This window comes from Propithecus coquereli, unplaced genomic scaffold (genome assembly GCF_000956105.1).
Source record: "Propithecus coquereli isolate 6110/MARCELLA unplaced genomic scaffold, Pcoq_1.0 Scaffold370, whole genome shotgun sequence".
Lineage (NCBI taxonomy): Eukaryota > Metazoa > Chordata > Mammalia > Primates > Indriidae > Propithecus > Propithecus coquereli.
In genome coordinates, this window is record NW_012149397.1 from 2,345,947 (window position 1) to 2,366,556 (window position 20,610).

Consider the following 20,610-nt stretch of genomic DNA (forward strand, 5'->3'; position numbering starts at 1 on the left):
CCAGACAGAGCCACGTCTTCCCTCGCCAGGGGTCAGTATCATCTGCCCCCGCCAATCGTTTTCATGGCAGATTCTCACAGACCTCCGATAAATGATCCCTCCTCAAACCTATTTGTGGACAAACGGTCTTGTCTCGGATCTGCGTTTTCAGCTTATTGAACACTCTGGGGGTGGCTTGCTCATTCGCTCACTGGCCGATCCGGGGCTGAGTCCTGACTGCGCGCCTGCGGAGAGGCCGGGCGCTTCCCCAGCAAGGAGCCGCGGGTCAGTGGGGCAAGTGCATGAGGCAGCCAGACGGGCCAGCACCCAAGGGCGGAATCCTCCGGGCGACTTTTCCGGAAGGCTCCAGGGAGGACGGCACAGACGGAGGCCTCCAGCAAAGAAGGGGTGAGGCCGTCCGGGTGGGAGGGGGCCTGCCTGGGGCTAGGGGCGGGCCAGAGCTGGCGCCTTCAGGTGGGGCCGCAGTGCCCAGGAAACTGGAGGAGAGGGAAGGTCTTTGATGGCAGTGTGGGGGTGGGGGTGCTGCCAGGAGGGCTGTGGGCACAGAGGGGAGGGCACAATTATTGAGGACCGAGCTACAGAGCTGGGAGACGCCATGAGTTCTGAAGAGCAAAGCAGGGTGCCCAGAGGGTGCGTTCACAGGAACGGGCCTGGAGGGGAACCAGGGAGAAGGTGAGGGGTTCAGCCTGAAGTACCTTGATCCGGGCCACATAATTCAGTCCCTCTGTGCCTCAGTTTCTCTATTTGCAAAAGAGACCTGCTCCCAGGCTCCCCCATGCACAACCTTGAAAGGGCACACAAACTAGCAGTGTCCTCAACCCTCTCAATACCTCACCCCACCATGTATCAAGGATAGAAACTCAAGGAACTAAACGTTTTCGTCTAATTGAGCCTTAATTATTTTACTTAACTGTGAAAGACACCCCCTTGAAAAACATAAAGGCCGTGAGGGTGGGCGGAGACCCTGCCTAGGAGAGAGCTCCTCTCTGGGAAGGGGCCCAAACTCCCACTCGTCCAGGGGCACCGGCCCAGCCCCCCCGTCCCCCATGCGGCCTCAGCCCCAGGGCCCCACATCCTCATGTGAGAGGCAGCTTCACGTCTGACCCAGGAAACACCACGTGCCCCTGAGAGCTGGACGGTTTGGGGCCCAAGAAATGTGCTGCTGAAATATGTCCTTAATCCTTCCTTAATGCCTTTCCTTTATAATTTTTCAGCTTTCTTCTAGCTAATTCCTCATGTGCGGAGCCCAGCTTGCCAATCTGACGTGTGTGTACACCTGTGTCACTGTCCTCCCCACGTCAGGACCCCTTATTCTACCTTAGCATGGAGAGAGATGAGGCACAGGGTCCCAAGGCTCCTGGCCCAGTGCCTTGCACCGAGGACAGGCCAGTGTGTGGTGGGCAGTGTTCCACCCAGCCACCCCAAGAAAGAGAAGACTAACGCACTCCCATCAGTGACAGACGCATCAGAGTCCTCCTATTACAGACACAAAGACTTGCGCCTTCCCCAGCCAAGCCTCTGACTCCAGCCACACCCCAGGACCTGAATCACCAGGCCTAGGGGTCTGCACCGTCCCCCGCACCCGCAGACTGAGGCAGCCAGCACAGTCCTGGTTGGAGCACAACTTAAGAGCCTCGGAGGGTGTGGCCACTACTAACCAGGTCTTTTATTTTCTGTGTTCTGATGCTCTGACATCTGGGCCTTGCTGACCCTGGAGGGCCTGCCCCTCCCAGGGCTGGCCAATTCGCAGAGACAGTCAAGGACTCACTGGTGCTCACATCTTTCAAATGCAAACCAACCAACCCAGAGCTCACATGCCCCAGCTCCTCTTTGGGTCTCTCACACTCTGGGCCACTGTCCACCTGCCCTCGTCACCCCAGGGCAGGTACCGAACAACTAGGGACAGCCCTTATGCCCAGAGCCCACTGAAATGGTTCAAACTAGCCAATCCTAAGCCTGCTGGCCCTGCCACGCCTGTTCGTTCCCATGGAAACCACAATAAAGGCTTGGGTCCATGTTTTCCCCTCGCTCTCTCTGCCTCCTGACCGACCCTGGTCCTTCCCGTGTGGCCCCCCATGACATGGCATGCCCCGTCCTCTTGGGAACCATGAGTAGCAAACTATCTTTTCAACAGCAGTCATTTCCTGATCTGTTGGCCTTACTGTACCTGAGTAATAATATATAAAACCTGCATTAAAACAAGGCCCAGCCTTCCCTCCTTGAAATTGGCTCACAGTGGCCCAGGCATGGGGCTGCCCTCACCTGCCCAGCCTACCTCCTGATGCTTACCATCTCCGCCAGTAATGTCATCACCCAGGAGCCAGCAGGTTTGACGCATCAAATGATCTTAGGACCTGGTCACTTGGCGGCTTACCCATGCTGTGCCCTCAGTGCACACGAGGTTTCTCTAAGCCTGGGAAATCTACTGCATTTCCATCTCCCCCTGCCTGGATCCCAGAGCTCAGTGAAGGCTAAAGAGGATGCAAACAAACTTTCTCTCAAGGCAGACCCACCAGGCCACAGGCACCTGCTATTGTATTGGGAATGCTCTGCTCTGGCCTCCACACCATGGTGTGGGCCTCCCAGGTCCTGCCCACATCCCAAGGAGCACAGAGCACCAGGGCTGTGCCATACCCCATGAGTGACCCTGGGCAGGGACCACGCTCTCCGTGCCTCAGTTTCCCCATATGGAAAAGCCATTTTCCCCATTCATGCTGCCTCCCTCCTAGAACTTCTGCAAGGTTCACAGTGAGCACTCTGTGAAGGGGGGCTGTGGGCAGCACCACCAGTAAGACTGGCCATCATGCCTTCCTGGGGTAGGCGATGTGCCCACCACACAGACATGGAAACTGAGGCTCAGGATGGAGGTCATTTCCCAAGGTGTCAGGTGGGCCTAGCCTGGCGTGTGTGAGTCTTTCTCATGGGCTTTTCCCAGAGACCCCATCCCTGGAGCCTCCCCTTGCATGGCACAAGCCCGTGCACCTCATTCCTGAGAACAAGGTGTGGGGTGATGCCCACAGAAAATCTCAACTCCCAACCCCCAAGGACAGCCCTGCAGCCCGTGCCTGGGACAGAGAAGGGGAGGCCTACCTGGGCCAGGCTGGCATCCTTGTCAGCCCTCGGGGGAGAGTTCTCAGGGTTGGGCTCCTCACCCACGTCACTGTTGGCCTCCTCCTGGGGGGTGTCCTGTGGGACCTGGCTGTGCAGGGCTATCTCAGGGTTCAGCCCCAGCACTCCGGGGCCTGAGCCGGCCTCACCACCCTCCTCGCAGGAGAAGTTCTCCCCGGCCACGCTGGAGGATGGGCTGTCGATTCCACTGTCCCGGTTGGGGATCTTTGCGCCACTGCTCAGCTCCCCCACGGAGCCAGTGTCTGGGGAGCCATCCCCTGCTGCAGCTGGGCTACAAGGGTCCCTGCAATGGGCCCTGGGCCCGATGGGGAGCCCTCGGAGTTTCCCCAGGGAGGTGCTGTCAGGGCCAGCGTCTGGCATCCCCAGAGCAGCAGCGGGTCCTGGAAGAGTTGAGGGCGTCTCGTCTGACTCCATCCTCAAAGCCAAGCTCACCAGGCTCTGTCCGAGGTTGGACCAGGGCTCCCTGTGGGGCAGAAACGAGCCTCGCTCAATGCCAGCCAGGCACGGACCAGCCCCCCAAGCTGCAGCCCCCCAAATGCAGCCCCCAGGCAGCACCCCCCAGGAGAAAATCAGCCCAGAGGAGGCAGCTGGGGGCTGCATGTGGAATGTGAGCACCCTGTTCAGCTTCAGTTGGGTCCTGTCCAGACAGGCTTTTGGGGAATGGCAAATGGCAAATGTTTTATTTTAAAATTAAGTTTCTTCTATATGGAAAAAAGTAATCCTGTAGCATGAAGCTATCTACTATTCAAAAAATTCAAAATACATGCACAAAATAGCGACAATAACCAACAGGAGCACCGCAGCTGTTTACAGAGCACTTTCATATCCGCAGTGCTGCTGCACCCTAGGACGCTTCCAGGAGATGAGGCCAGTGTCCCTATCGCCACCGCCTCCTCCTCCATCATACTGCCTGTTGGACAAGTGAGAAGACAACCTCCAGAGGCCCCGGCCCTAGCTGTGCCGTCGTCTCCCCAGGCCAGACCTGCCACACAAGAGGCAGGTCTCGCCCAAGGACGCCCACCAAGATCTTTGTCCTGGAACTCCTCGTCCCTTCCGAGCACTGGGGCCACCTCACATTTGCCCACATGCCTCTGCTGGAACCCTCAAGGGGAGGGCAAATCCAAGTGCCAATTCTAAGTGCACAGGGATTCACTGGGCTCCTCTAAAGAGGACCCGAGGGAGACTGGACCGGAGGGAGGGCGACACTCCCTGAGATCGTTCTCTTGAACCCAAGATGCAGCCGCAGAGGAGTGGGGGCCTCTAGCGGCAGTCACCCACCCCCTACCTGACGCTGTCCGTCTGGCGAGGGTGCTGAGGGTGGCGGGCGGGCGCCTGGCTCTCTTCAGGGGGCTGGGGTTGGCCCGCAGAGGCCCACACAGGGCTGGAGCGATTCCTTGGAAATCTTTCTTGCCTGGCAGGTTTGAAGAGGAGCTGAGAAAAACGTTAGAGAAGAATGAAAACCACTTTCTCCAATTGGCCTTTGGAGCAGCCGGAGGCACCGATTCTAAAGGGAGGGGCTGGAGGAGGACAGCTCCATGCCACTGCCCAGCCCAGAGGACCCAGGCATTTGCACAGCCATGTCCTTGGCCACCAGGCGACACACACAGCCCTGAGCAGGGCAGGGCCAGCCCCAGTGGCCACACACTGGAATGGGCAGCATTTCAGCTCAGCGTGAAAGTCAGTCTGGGGCCAGGACTGAGCTTGCTCCTGGCCACGCAGTGCCCGGTGGCCAAGGGGAAGGGTCACCTGAACGCGTAGGCACCGTCCAGCGTGACGCGAGCCTACAGGCAGCACCACATGCCTCCCCAGCCCACACCCCAGACCCTCACCTGGTCACATGCACATGGTAGCTCCCTTGCACACTCACACTGACACGCCGACTCACTCACACTCAGATATTCTTCTGCTAGCAGCTTCCACACTTGCTGCCTTCCTCACTTGCTAGGCAGAGTAAAGAACCATCAGTGAAGAAACAGGCTTCACGCACTCACACGCGCACAGTGAAGAAGCTGTCCCAGAGCCTGCGCCTTGCTCCCTGGGCAGGCAGATGTGCCTCCGGGCAGAGCGAGGCTCAGGCTCAGGCTCCGGCTCCAGCGGAGTCCCCCGTGGCTGTGGAAGCCGGCAGGCTCCATGGGGGAGCCCCCGCCACCAGGTGCAAGCTCCTGGGCGTTGATGGGTGGCAAAACCCCTTTTGAGAGGACCTTTAAGTGACTCCAAAATCACTGAGGTGGGTATTTATTATTGGCTACTGACACATTCTTAATGCGTTTAACGGGGAGCTATCTTAAGATTTCTGAACAGAAAATACATGTTTTGCTGCATTCTTCTCATAGCATGAGAGATAAACTCAAGTTTCCAGAAGTCAGACATGACACAGCAAAAAGAATACACCAGGTGGAATGTGAGCTGTGCTCAGCCTTGCTGTGTTCACAGGCAGCTGCCTGGCAGCCCCACTTTCGGGTAACTGTGCTTCTGGTCAGGATGAAGTAACAGAAACCAGATTGGCTCTCACCTGAAACAACAGAAAAACGGACAACACATACAAAATAATAGTCTGCAAGACACTACACCAGGCAGCAAAGCACCATGATCCCTGAGAGACGGGACAAATGAGGTGAGCCCTCCTGCTGCCCCAGCTCACTGCCTGGAGACCATTTCTGGCCCATGGATCAGGGAAGGGGAGCCCAGTGGACCTTCTGAGTTGGGAAGACAGAACTGGGGGTCCCAGGAAACCAAGGTGGTCAGAGTTCACAGGATGCAGCCCTGGAGAACAGAGAGCTGCACACAGAGAGACAACCCTGAGATCTGCAGGGGGGTCCCTTAAGAACTATTCAGCACATGTGTGGGAGCAAACTGCTCGATGCTGGAGAAAGAACCACCTGAATGGACCAGAGGGAGCTCACACGGGAAAGGGATATGCCTGTTCCCACCAGCCAGCCTGCAAAGCCCCAAGGTCCACGGGACATTAGGTTGAGGACTCAGCAGGGTCTTGCCTCAGTAGTGATGGATAATTAGCCCCATACTGACCATCTCTCTGGTCCCACCTAACAAATACTAACAAATCTTAACAGGAAGGCCACATTATTTACAAAACTGCATCCCTGAACAAAGCTCAAAAATACTTATAGGAATATCAAAACATCCAGCACCCAGCAAGGGAAAATTCACAATGTCTGGCACCCAATCAAAAATCACCAGGCATACAGAGGGACTACACAACTCATAATAAGGAGAAAAAACTCAGTCGACTGACACTGACCCATAACCGATGCAGACGTTGCAGAAAGGGTCATTCAATGGCTATTATGCCTGCATTCTGTGAGGTTCAAAAGTTAAGTAGAGATGTAGAAAACATAAAAAGACCCACGTCAAACTTCCACAGATGGAAACCATGAAGTGTGAGATCAAAGACACACTGAAAAGAATTAATAGCAGATTAGAAATTTAGAAGAAAAAATAATGAATTTGAAGAGACAGCAAGAGAAACTATCCAAAATGAAATGGTGGGGAGGAGAACAGAGCATTAGTGAAATGTGGGAGAACTTCAGCAGCAAAACATATGTGTAATTGGAGTCCCAAAAAGGAGTGGGCAGGAAAAATATTTGAGGAGAAAATGGCCAAAATTTCCAGATTGTTTTTCCAGATTTGATATAAACTACAAATCCACATATCTAAGAATTTCAATGAACACCAAGCACAAGAAATATTTGTAGTTAAAATTTTTATACATGGAAAACTCCAGGCTTAGAGATCTTCACTGGCGAATTCTATCAAATATTTAGGAAGAAGTGGTACTAATTCTACACAAACCTTTCCAGAACATTACTAAAAAGGGACTATAACATCAGTGACTCTAGTAATAATTATGCCAAGTAAAAGGAACCAGACAAAGAAGAAGACCCATTGTGTTTTTCCATTTGTATGAAACTCTAGGAAATGCAAACTAGTCTGTGGTGACAGGACACAGATCAGTGGGTGCCCAGTGGGTGCCCAGAAGGTGTGGGTGGGGGAGGGGTGATGAAAGGGGCAGCCTTGCAAAAATAACAGGAAAGTACCGAATCCCACAATTTCCCCAGTAAGAGTTAAAGATCAATCCTGTGAGTTCTCTCACTAACAGGTACTCTGCAGGCGTTTTGTTTTGCACAACTTCTGGAAAGAGCTGAATGAACAGAAAAGAGATGTAAATCTCTCTTGTTCTAAATCGTTTTTTTTTTGAGAATCTGCTTTTACAGAGTTCTGAGCAAACAGCAGAAGAACGAGCTACAGCCTCAACCGTATCTCCAGGACACAGTCGCATCTCCTGTGATGATCCCTTCTCCAAGGAAGGCAGGAAACCAAGTCTTGGACTGTGACATCCTTGTAGTTTCCGTTATCTACCCGCTGCTGCTTTTGTTATCAACTGACAGCATCAGAGTTTTTTTCTTCTCTTCGTCCCCCTTAAAATCAGCGAGCCACTTGGCCTCGCTGCTGGCATCTCCCTTCTCTTTCTTTGGGATGCCACACGTCTCCCTGCTCTCTTGCCCCCCTTCCCTTCTCTCTCTCTCCCTCCCTCTCCTCTAAGAAGGGTAAAAGAAACTTTTTTTACTATCATATATCTTAATCTCTGGGTGAGGAGTCTTTCCCAACCGCTCAGCGAGCACCTACTAAGTTTTCCACCCTAACAGGTACAAAGGGGCATAAGGAGCTTCTGGGGGATGATGTGCGTGCTCATTACCTTGGCTGTTTCCCGGGCACACACATGTGTCAAGGCTTACAAACTGCACACAGTTAACTGTACGTCAGTTTCACCTCACAGGGCTTAGGAAAAATCCCACCCTCATTGCCTCTGAGTAGCCGGAACTTGGTGAGTCACAAACATTCCCCAGCGTCATTTTCCTCAATCCAGAAGGGAGGGTGGGTCATAGGCGGGAGGCCATGGGGCGTGTGGCTGCCACCAGCCTGGGGCGGCCGCCTGGACATCCCCGTCCAGAGAAGAGGGGTGTGCTGTGCTCCCGGGAGGCCCTGAATCACCACTGGCTGGCTACGGAAGGGCTTCTGTGGGATGCTCACTTCCAGCTTTGCACCTGCTGGTTTGCTTTTCAAATACCTGTGCTGCTGATTGGATTGTGTCTGTGCTGGTCCTCCCCCAACTACACACTGGAGTCCTAACTCCCAGGACCTCAGAATGGGACGTTATTTGGAGACAGGATCTTTACAGAGGTAATCAAATTAAAGTGAAGTCTTTAGGGGGTTCTGGGGAGGGGAGCGGGAGGGCGGAAAGGGGGCTGCGGGGCTTGGTTGAGGACCCTGTCATTGTCACTTCACTCCCTTCTGTTCTGTTGCAAAGACTTCTTACAAAGAGTATGTGTAGCTCTAAAATAAAAGAAGTAATGAAAAAATAAAATGATATGGGGCAGAGACCCCTCTTAGGGTGTGGGGGTCGGGGGACAGCTTGGAAATGAAGGAAAATCTTGAGTCCTTCTTGAGTCCCTTCAGAGGATGTTCTGGGCACTTTGAGAAGCGAAGGGCAACCTGATGAGGACAGGCCCTCCAGGGACGCCAGAGCCACAAGGCGTGTGGTTCCCTGTGGAAACTGAGAGCTTAACAGTCCTTGAGTCCTTTTTCAGGAACCCCCAGCAGAAGGAAAATGCAGATAAGGGGGACTGAGGAGCTGAACTCTGACAGCCTTTCTTTGTTCTCAATGTCCCCCTGAGGGGCCTGTCAGGACCAACCACCTTAGCATTCCTGTCCACTAATCTGAGCATCTCTGACTCCATCGTGCCCCTGCAGGATGTCAGGCCAATGTATAACCTCCACTATTGGTCTACGATTTTCCTGCCTGAAATGTACTCTGCCTTTCAACACCCTGTTTATAAGCCATCAGCGGGTCCAGGTGCAAGTGTTAGCTGCTGTACTCCCCGCTCGGCCCTGCGATAAAGCGTCTTTCTCCCACTGCAGCTCTCGGCGTCAGTGTCTGGCTTCACTGCGCCAGGTAAGCACACCCGGGTTTGGTTCAGTAACAAAACAGAGCAAGATGGATAGACGGGCAGGTGGAGGATGAGCAGGTACCTGGGCGGAGCCCTGGCCCAGCCAAAGGTTTCACCTGAAGCAGCCTCCCTGGGCCAGCAAGGCCATTACCTGGAGTTCAAGGCACATGTGCACACGCATATACAAGTGCACATGACCACATACATACACATGTGTGCACACACATGCATACACATGTACACATATGCACACACCTCCCCACACCCCCATGTGCAGGGTCAGTGCTGAGCACTTTCTCACACTCTCTTACTCGCACTCACCCAAGGTGGGAGACATTTCTACCCTCCACACAGGGATGCTAAGGCTCAGAGAGGCTGACCCTAGCCACGCTGGAACCCCCTGGACTTGGGTTACTCTGATATACCCAGGGCTGCATACATGTCACCACACGGGTGCTCAGGGAGCCGCGGTCAGTTCTCTCTACCCGGCACCCCTAGCTCTCCCTGTAGGAAGCCCCAGGCTACCTAGGCCGAGTGAGGTCGGTGCCTGCTGACCCAGGAGAGCTGTACCCGCTGCAGACTCAGCCAGAGCACGTGTCCTGGACACCATCCAACACAAGGGACTCACAAGTATGAAGAAATTAAGTATGCCCCAGAATCCAGGGTGCCCTGGACCATTTGTGTGGCTCCGTCTTAGCAATCAGAGGACAGGGTGGGGCGAATGCTGCAGTCCCTACCCTGGAGGCCCTCATGGCTCAGTGGCCCCACAAGACAGACAGGGACAGTACCATAGAGGGGCCATGAGTCTGCCCACCGCCCAGCTCCACCTGCCGTAAGATGTCTCCCCCCAGGGGCAGGGTGGGAGTCACTCCACTAAAATCTACCACAGCACCCATCCACCTTGCTACCTGGCCCTCAGCACCCTGGAAGCCCCACAAGGCTGTCACTGGAATGGCCCAGTGGCCCCGGTGCACAGCAGGGACTCCATAAGTAGGTGTGGAGGGAGCAGCAAACACATTTGTGGTGGTTTAGAAACTGCACACATGTTCAACACTCCTCTAATCTAGAGGCAAACTCTGACACACGGACCAGCCAGAGAGAGCAGTGGACATGAGGCCGAGTGGCCTTCGAGGCAAGGTCAGGTAGGAAGGACAGCTCCGGGACTCTCACCCTTGGAAGCCAGCTGCCATGCTGTGAGGAAGCCTCAGCCACACAGAGGCCACACAGGTGTGTCCCAGCCCTGTGTGCGAGAGCCTCAGGAGACCCCTTGTGAGAGCCACCCCACTGAGCCCACTCGGCCCCAGAGTCATGACGGATGATGATGATGGGGTGGCTATAGCTTCATGCCACTCGGGTAGTTGGATATGCTGCAATGGAGGATCCAAATAGTGAAAGCGCCAGCAGGCGACACAATAAACTGCTTGTGCCGCGCACACCAGCAGTTGCAGGGCACAGGCCACCACTCGTCCTCGGACAGATTCTCCTTGGCTTAACTTTGGTGCCTTTAGGTCCCAATCCCACAGAGGACACATCAGCAGGGAGCAAGGCCCAAGGTGCCCTGGCCACGCCCAGTGGAATGACTGGCGGCTGGTTTCACTAAAGCCACTCCGTGACCCAGAGATGCCTGGAAGTGCACAGTTATCACCTTGGGGTCCAGCCTGGGAAACGCTCAGGATGCTATGGGCATGGCCGGGGGTCTTCATCCTCTCTGCAGAGAACACAGTGGGGTGCCACAGGCTTCTGAATTGGGGTGGGGGGCGGTGGCCCTTGGAGAGGACAGGGCATGGGGACTGAGCAGGGGGAAGAGGAGACGCATGAAAGCAGCACCTCTCCATTGGCTCAGACCACCTTTGAAAGTTACTGTTTAAAACTGTATGAGTCCTCTTAGAAAGCTTAGAAATTATACAAAAACAAAAAGGAAGTAAAAATGACCCGTAGCTCTGGCACCAAGGCTGTGAGCGTGGAGGGGGGCGGGCAGGCTAGGGGTGGGGCCGAGGTTCTGCCTCTCCTAGATACGCGGCAGCTTCTCTTAGACCTGCTACATCCGCGCCAACACCAGTTTCCAAAGGGAGTCCACTGTCTCCCCCAGGAGAACTGAAAGCGGGTCTGGAACAGACTCTGCACACCCCTGTTCACGGCAGCAATAGTCACGATAGCCAAAGGGCGGAAGCAGCCCAGGCATTCGCCCGCAGACGAAAGCATAAAGAAAATGCGGTCTGTCCATACAATGGAATATTGTCCAGCCTTAAAAAGGAAGGAAATCCGACACATGCCACAACAGGGATGAAGCTTGAGGGCACGATGCTAAATGAAATAAGCCACATGCAGAAGGACAAATTCCGTGTGACTCCACTCATCCGAGGGACCCAGAATTGTCACAGTCATAGAGGCAGAAAGTTGAATGGTGGCTGCCAGGGGCTGGAGGAGGGGGAGCGGGGAGTTAGTGTTTAATGGGGACAGAGTTTCAGTTTGGAAGATGAAAAGGTTCTGGAGATGGATGGTGAATGTTCTTAACGCCACTGAACTGTGCACTCATAAATCGTTAAGGTATTACATTTCGTGTTGTGTGTATTTTACCACAGTTAAAAGGAAAAACTTTTAAAAAATGCATTTCAGAAGGTTCTTACGGGAAGTTCTGTGAGTTCATGCCAAGATGACAATGATTTAAAAGTAGCTAAACTCACTCGCAGCCATGCCAGGGACCCAGGGCCTCTATTCTTGCAGCCTTTTCTCCACACGTCCCACCTGGAAGCATGTGCCCCACAGGACAAAGCCCTGCACCAGGCCAGTTGTCGCCTTACAAACCTCTTGGCCCAGCTGGGGGTATCCAGCAGAGGTGAATCATTAGTGCCCCTTTCTGAGGCCCCTGCCCTCCTCCTCCTCCAGGTCCCCACTGTGCAGCCATTGCTGCTCCTCAGGCAACTGGCACCCTGGGGAGGGGCTTGCACAGACCCCAGGGTGGGGTGGGCCCTAGTCAAGGCCCCACAGTGTGGCCTCCAGGCTGCAGAGTGCGGTGCCACCACCTGGGGGGTGAGGCTGGGGGACAGCATGCATGGTGACACAGAGCAGGAGTGCCATCCTGGCAGCCCTGATATTACTATAAATGATTGTGGGGAAATGCAGGAACACTCTCCTGGTGGGTTACATTCCTGAGACTGTGAACACCTCACCGTAGGGGGGTGGCAAACGCAGAAGGAGGAAGGGGGAGAGATGGAGTCCCCCTGCCCACCCAGAGGGACAGTCAAGCTGACAGGAGGCTCAAGACAGCCCCAGCCTCCTAGGAGGCTCTGGCCCCAGGCCCACCCCCAGGGGTCTCTTGGGACATGACAGCACCCCCAGACTGAACACGGCATTCCGGGCCCCGGTAAGACCATCTTGAAGGCAGTGCAGGTGTGGCTGACCCCGACACTCTGGATCCACCATGATCCTGTTTCTACCCCGTACTGTGTGGACAGCCCCAAACAAGCTCAACTTCCCTGAGCCTCAGTTTCCTTGTCTGTACAATAGACATATTAAAAGTCCTGTAAAGATTCCCAAAGCCTGAGGCAGCGCACAACAACTACACCCTCAGACTGGCCATTTCACATGCTTTCGTCAGTCCAACAGGTGAGTGTCACCTGATGCGCTCCCAGGCCCTGTCACAAGCAGAGGCCGCAAGGCCTGCTCAGCTACAGCAGGACAGGGTAAAATCAAGCGACAAGCACAGGAAGCTCACAGAGATGCAAGCCCGAGATAGCAAGCCCGGGAATGCATTCGGTCCAATGCAGGGGTTGTAACAGGAAGTCCCGGCACGTCTTCAGACAGGGCCCCGTCACATGCGGGATTGGAGTGTCAGGAAACGACCACCTGTACCATTTTTACTTAGTCTTTTTACTTTTTATTTATACTGAATATTTTTCTCTTACTTTTCACTTTCTCTTTTTAAATATTGTTTATTTAGTTGTATTTTACATTTCTTTTCTGTTTCTGTTTTTATTTCTTTCATCTAGAAGGAATATAAATACAAACATTATAGCCATGAATGAAAAATCGCTGTCCATTGCTATACACAAAAAGCAACTTCAGGCTGGGCGCGGTGGCTCGCGTCTGTAATCCCAGCACTCTGGGAGGCCGAGGCGGGAGGATCCCTTAACGTCAGGAGTTTGAGACCAGCCTGAGCAAGAGCCGCAGCACACTTACTCCCTGCTGTATCGAGCTCCACCCCAGACAGGCCCTCCCTAGAGAAGACGTGGCCCTCCCATCCAGCTCTCACCACGCACACCCCAGCCGGGCACGCAGTAGAACTCGGTAAATATTTTTGGTAAGTAAAGAAATAGATTTTGAATCAGCATTGCAAGGAATTTTTATTTCCCTTCTATTATGTACTTTATGTAAACAAACAAAAATGTGCTTTAGCTGAGTCCAAATTTGAAAATCCAAAATCCAAATTGAGCTCGTGGAAAGTCAAAGCCCGCCCCCTGTGGTCCTCACTAGGCCCGGCTCCCCCACAGCATCTTGTGACTGGTCAGGCGATGACTGTGACAGGGAGGCCCAGACGTCGCTTTCACCTCCTGTGGCCACATACACGACTCGCAAGAGGTACATACGCGGGGACCCAAAACCCCAGGGCAGATTTGGAAGGTCCATCATCAGCCAACACATAGGACCTAAGTGACCAGGTCATCCCACCTCGTGGGACCTAAGTGACCAGGATTCCACATCAAGGGACCTAAGTGACCAGTCATCCCTCATTTCTCAGTGGGGCTCAGACAGAGGGAACAGCATCACAGACCGAGGGAAGGGCATCAGGGCAGAGGAGAGTGAGTGGCCAGGCCATGAGGGCTGCGGCGTGCCCAGGCAGGCAAGACCAGGGAGGGAGGGGGTAGGATCAGGACGGATCTCACAGCAGCGGGCAGCCAGGGGTCGTGTTGGCGAGTGGCATCCCATTCAGGTGTTTAAAGGGTTGTAGAAGCTGAAGAGGAGGCAGGGAGGCCTGCCAGGGACTCCCGCACGTCCGGGCAAGAGAGTGGGGCAGTGGTGAGGGGGCAGGGAAGGGGAACCCCAGGGGAAGAGCAGGGAGGCCAAGTGTCCATCTCACCTGCAGAGCTGGGGGTGCCGTGGGCACAGGGACGTGCTCCAGACCCACATGTGGCTGCCCCCACTTCACGTAAAGCCCCAACCCCGTCCTTGCAGCCAGCACAGACTGGTCCGTGGCAGGCATACGGCTCCTGTATACCCCACCAGACACCAGGCCCTCTCACCCACCAGGACCCACAATATCTGCAGAACAGAGGGACCAGCACTTGGAGGGAAATGTCAGGGATGAATGAAGGGTCCCTTCATCTCTTGTTTCCTTCCCAGGCTGGCTCAGTCCCCACCAGCTGATGGTCATCCTGCCTAGGAACAGGCAGGCACCGCAGTGACCAGCTCTGCTCTTCCCTCTGCCTTTGTTCATTGTCTTCAGCATATGCTTGGCCCTGGGCCTCCTGTGGCCACCAAAATGTTCCACAGACCCATTCTCGTTTGGGTTTCACATCTGCCCAACGCTGCCTTTGACTCCCTTGCCCCTCGCTTTACTGGGGCTCCTCAGTGTCCTCATCTGTAAATGGGGGTCCTGATGGGCCACCTGGGGCAGGTGGGGAGGATGCAGCGGGAGCTCTCAGCACACGCAGCAGCCACTCCCTGGGTCACTGTCCTAGTCCACAGGCCACGCCCGGGGCCCTCAAGGGGGCACAGGACAGCAAAGCCAGACACGTCCTCTGAGGCTTGTGGCCCTCCTGGCCTCGCGCAGTGGCCAGGCCTCTCGGGACCAGGTCACTTCAGCTGTAACCTCAGCAGAGCACGGCCGCAGGCCTCTGTGTGCAGAGAGTGCAGCCCGGTGCAGCTCCGAGGGCCTGCACGTGGGGAGGTGCTGGTCTTTGTGTAGACACAGATCTCAGCCCCCAAGGAGTGGAACCAGTGGCCTCCTGCCTCCGTCAACAGCCCAGCTGGGGACAAACCACTTCCTCCCCTCCATACCCAGCTGGCCAGCCCCACCCGACTCCGGGGCCGCTGAACAAGTTGTTGGGCTCAGAAGACTTGTGTTGGGGCCCAGGGCGAGCTAGTGGAGTGCTCTGCGCCTCAGTTTCCTCTCCTGCAAGAATGGCTGAACAACGTCCGTCATGGGCACTGGTGAGGACGGATGTGAATAGTAGCAGAGCTGCACTCAGCACACCCAGCCTCAAAACTCGGTGAGCCTGGCGCGACTTAGGTGCCCCTTTACAGACAAGGAAATGGAAGCAGAGTCTGCGCAGCTACCCAAAGTCACAGCACTGGGGCTGGCTCCAGCAGGGGCTCTGCACCCCACAGCTCCTGTCCCCCCGCCACCCCAGCTTCCTTTCTCTGACCTGGTCTCAGAAGCCCCAGGCTCACCTTTCTGTCACCCTCAGGGGCCGGCAGCAGCTCACCACCCCATAGCACTCACCGACCCCAGGAACATGCAAATGGCCCCGATGAGCCACAATGACAGGAGCCCCCGCACTGCGCACCCCGCAGGTTCCCAGGAGCCCAGCACTCTGGGTGTGGCTATGCCCTGTGTCCGTGAATATGCCCCTCCCCCTCCCCCCCATCTTCCCTTCTGCACAGCGGGCACGACCATGGTGGAATCAGGCTGTACGGCCACTGCCACCGTGACCCTGCCCTCAGGCTATGAGCCTCTCAAGGTGGCCTTGCAGCTGCCCGGTGCTGTCTGGCCATGGCACGGTGTCCTGAGGAGGCCCAGGTGGGCTCAGCCCTCCTTCCTAGTAGCGCCGCACTACGCGGCCCTGGTCTGTTCATATCTAAACAGCAGATTGCCGAGGAGGCTTCCGCAGCCACACTGCGTGGAAGGCCTAGCCCCCAGGATATGTCTGGGACCATCCTCCTCTGTTCAGACAGAGGAAGACCATTGGCCCCCCAGCCTGGGTCCTGTGAGAGGGCCTGGGCCAGGGTCCCGCTGCCTGAGGCAGGGGCACCTGCAGCCCAACCAGGGAGGCGCCCCTGCATCTGGTCAGCCTCGGACCCGGGCCCTCGCCGGGCTTCGCTGAGGGTGCAGGCAGCCACTGTCCATCTCGTTAGAGCTGAGCCGTCCCCAGACAACGGCCAGCACTGTCCCGGTGCTTGGCAGTTTACAAAGGCTTCTCACACTTGCCATTTGATGCTCATAATAACTCCAACTTTTTGCAGATAATGCCAGAGGAACCCACAGAAAGAGGACAGAACAAAAACAAGACACTGTTCAGAGCTACCAGAGCAGCTTCCTGCCTTGAAAACATCCGTCTCCCTCAAATGGCTCCTGCTCTGAATGCCCCCACCACCCCAAAATCCCCCTCACAAAACCAGGCAGGCTCTTAGGGCTCAGAGAAGACCCTGGGAGCCAAGCCCCACTCACCGGTCTTCCGAAGTCGAGCGTGTTTCTCCTCCGGGGCTGAACTCATGCAACAGCAAAACACAACTTCCTTTTTCTAATTTTCACAATATGGGTCACAAAACGACGGTGTATTTGCATTTCCGCATCATTACACCGGAGAGAGAGGAGGTTGGCTGGCTGGTTCTGGAGGTGCCTCATTTGCAGGGTGGCCGGGACAACAGTGAACATACCGTCCACAGCTTTCGCCACGCCGGGCTGTTTGGCCCGCAGCAGCCAGTGCTGGTTTAAAGTTTAACAGGTGCTGCCTGCAGGGCCCCTGAGTGCTCTGGGCACAGAGGACCCACCATAGCCTGCTTCTGCCTCGGTGGGCTTTGCCAAGTAGATCTGTGGCTGCAGAGGCCTTCAGGGAGGAGGGGTCCGGCAGGCGGCGAGGGAGCTGGCCCCAGACCAGACAGGCCCGGAAAGGGCCCAGAAACACCATTAGAGGCTTCCTCAGACCTTTCTGGGTGGGCACAGTGGCATGGCCACGGAAAGTTGGGAAATGAAGAGGCCCTGCTGCAGACAGATTCTTTCAAGGTGCTCCCTGGGAGACCTGGTCCCTAGGGCTGCTGCGGCAGGGCCCAGCACCTGACCCCTGGACAGACTCACCAGGAGGGCTCCCTTGTTGTTTTGGGGGAGAATCAATAAACAATGACATAGGTGTCTTAAAAGGCTTAGATTGCAAATTCTGCCTCAATTTTAGTAACAGCTTCTTAATTCAGCCTTGAATTCTTACTTTAAAAACAAAGCAATTTCTCTGGGCTTCAGTCTCCTTGGTGTCAGACAGGGGTACAGTCCCTCACAGTGCCATGAGGGGGCTCCCTGGGCAATCATTGACAAGGCACCTGTGGGAGCACCTCGCACGGAGGACATAACGTCATTTGGGTGTGTGACCAAAAAATTCAAGCTATGTTGCTTGATATTCTGCTGTGCTAAAAAAAATAAGAGAAGATAAAAGAAAAGAAAAGAAAAGAAATCAAGCTATGGCTAAAGAAAACATCAAAGGGACCAGTTAAGAGGATGATCTCTGCAACCCGTAGTGGCTTCCCTCAACCTCACCACGGAGCACGAAGTCGAGGGGTTCCGCCACGAGTGCCCAGATGCCGTCTGCGGGCCTTGCTCCCACACTCAGCTCCTCGAAATATTCACAAAGTTTGTGGGGCGTGCGGTGGGGGTGCTGGGCTGGAATATGCTACTCATTTCACCCCCCAGGTATTCTTCCTTTCGACCCAAGAAGATTGGAAGAATTCTACAGTGACAAGCTGATGGAGCATTTGTCCACCCCCTCGACAAACACGCAGTGAGAGGGACCACGTGCCGATCCTGGGATCCCAGCCCCGGATATGTGGAGCGTCCTCCTCCAGGAAGCCGAAGACCAAGGTGATATGGAGTTTGTCCCCAGGTTCCATCTGACCCTGCCTGTCCCCACCCATCTAAGGAAGCTGAGCTGCCACGCCCAGCTGTGACAGGGATGGGGTGACCAGTGTTTCAAAGGGCACCTGGGCTTGGACTCGGGCTCACACCCCGGCTCACAGGCAGTGTGACCTCAGGCACGTCGCTGAGCTTCTTAAAGCCTCACAATTGGGGAAAGGGAGAGTGAGAATTTAAGACCAGGCCTGAATCTAGGCCAAGCTCTCAAGGAGTGAGGAATGTAGACCTTGCCTCAGGTGGCCCAAAGGCTGGCAGGAGAGAGACCTGCAAACAGGTTGCCCAATTAAAGTGCCAGGTACAAGACTGCAGGCGAGGAAGGGCGTGTGATGTTTGCATATACATGTGTGCACGTATGAGTGTGTGCACAGAAGCAAACACGAGAGGGATGTCTTTACAAATCAGTGAGGAGAGGACGGACCACCCAGTAAATATGGAGAAGGAAAAAAATAATGGGCTGGCTACCCCCACCACACACCATTCCTCCCCAGAGCTACTAGTTTGCCCCTGTGGGGAAAGTGTCCACTTGGTGTCTAGAGGTGACACTTGGGGGGTACTTTCTCAGGGAAGTCGTGCCACCCATTGTGCTCTTGCAGCCTTTGAGTGGAAGGTTTAAGGAGGAAGGCCACTTATGTTCACTAAACACATGGCATGAGGCAAACCCTGGGCTCGTTTGTGATGGGCATGAGGACATGAGGATATGGGGACATGGGGACACTGGGATACCAGGATACAGGGATATGGGGACACGGGGACAAGGGGACAGGGGGAAGCAGGGACATGGGGAAGCAGGGACATGGGGACATGGGGACACTGAGATACCAGGATACTGGGATACAGGGACATGGGGACATGGGGACCCTGGGATACCAGAATACTGGGATACGGGGACATGGGGACATGGGGAAGCAGGGACATAGGGACATGGGGACACTGAGATACCAGGATACTGGGATACAGGGACATGGGGACATGGGGACATGGGGATATAGGGACATGGGGACATGGGGACACTGGGATACCAGGATACTGGGATACGGGGACATGGGGACATGGGGACATGGGGAAGCAGGGACATGGGGACATGGGAACATGGGGATATGGGGACATGAGGACATAGGGAACACCTTTTCAGGCATCAACCCTCCAAAACACCCACACAAATGAGCAAGGACGATCCGAACAGTCCTCTTTCTAACGGAAATGCTGGAGATGTGCTGAATGTCCAACAACAGAGAGCTAGTTATGTCAGTTACCATATTTCAAGACTTACTATAGTAAGTACAGTAATTTATTTTATTAAATAAAGTAATTACCATAATAAATAAAATGAAATACATTTTAAAAGCAAGACAGTGTGGTATCAGCATAGGGATAGAGAAATAGATCAGTGGTACCAATAGATTTTCATTCATTTGTTCAATTGTTCGATTTTCAATGAAGGTGCCAAAGCACATCAATGGGGAAAGATAAAGTCCTTTCAACAAATAGTGATGGAACGTTTAGATATTCATACCGAAAAATGAACCTTGACTCTTCACTCACACAAGACACAGAAAATAGCTAGAAATGAACCAAAATCTTAACTGTGAATGCTAAAAGTACAAAGTTTGTAAAAATACATAGGTGAAAATATTCATGAATTTGAGATTGACAAAAATTTCTTAGGATATAAAAGGCACTAACCGCAAAAGAAAAACTTGATAAACAGCTTCTTCAACATGAAAAACTTTTGCTCATCAAACAGTGCCATTAGGAACACGAAAAGGCAAGACCCATATGGACTCCGGGTGATAAGGCGTCAGTGCAGGTTCATTGGCTGTAACAAAGGTGTCCGCTGGTGGGGGGTATGGAGAATGGGGGCATCCCTGAATGTGCAGGGTTGGGGTATACGGGAAATCTCTGTACCTTCCTCTTGATTTTACTGTGAACATAAAACTGCTCTAAAAAATTAAGTCTTTAAAACAATTTTTAAAAGGGAACCCACAGATTCAGACAAAACATTTGCCATACATACATCTGAAAAAGGACTTGTCCAGAATATATAAAGATTCCTACAAATTGATAAGAAAAAAGACAAACAATTCAATTTAAAAAATAAGAAAAAGGCTAGAACAGGTATCTGACTAAAAAGTTACCTAAATGGACAATAAGCATAAGGGAAGGTAGTTAACATCCCACGCCATCAGGGAAACTCAAATTAAGACGACAATGAAGTATTATTACACCCCCATCAGAATGGCTACCATTAAAAAGACTGACAATGCAAAAGATGTGGAGCAAACAGAGCTCTCAGGGCAAAACTCTTATGCTAGTGGAAGCAGAAAATTGTACAACCAGTTTGGGAAACTGTTTGGTATTTTCTCACAAAGTTAAACAAACACCTTCTCTATGACCCAGCAATTCCACTTCTGGGTATCTACCCAGGAGAAAAGAAAACATCTGTCCACACAAAGACCTGTACACGAATGTTCATAGCAGCTGTATTCACAATAATTCAAAACTGGAAACAATTGGAGAATGCATAATAAACAAAGCATGGTGTAGCTGTAATATGCATGCAACATGACTCAGCGATAAAAAGGAATGAGCCACCAACACAACGATGATACGGATGGATCTTAAAAAAAGCCAGACACAAAAGACCACATCAGATGAAGTTCAAGGACTGGCAGAACTAGC

General features: G+C 53.7%; 1 protein-coding gene across 1 annotated transcript in view; it reads right to left on the minus strand.

Annotated features, from left to right (window-relative positions):
• The window catches only part of FGD3 (FYVE, RhoGEF and PH domain containing 3), a 50,778-nt gene extending 34,269 nt beyond the window's left edge, over positions 1–16,509 (minus strand). Inside the window, exons 1-3 of the mRNA XM_012651816.1 lie at positions 16,483–16,509; positions 4,415–4,560; positions 3,091–3,592 (exon numbers count right to left, since the gene is read on the minus strand). Coding sequence (XP_012507270.1) covers positions 3,091–3,543 — 453 coding nt within the window. The 5' untranslated portion in view covers positions 3,544–3,592; positions 4,415–4,560; positions 16,483–16,509. The remainder of the gene's footprint in view (positions 1–3,090; positions 3,593–4,414; positions 4,561–16,482) is intronic.
• Positions 16,510–20,610: the final 4,101 nt, after the last annotated feature.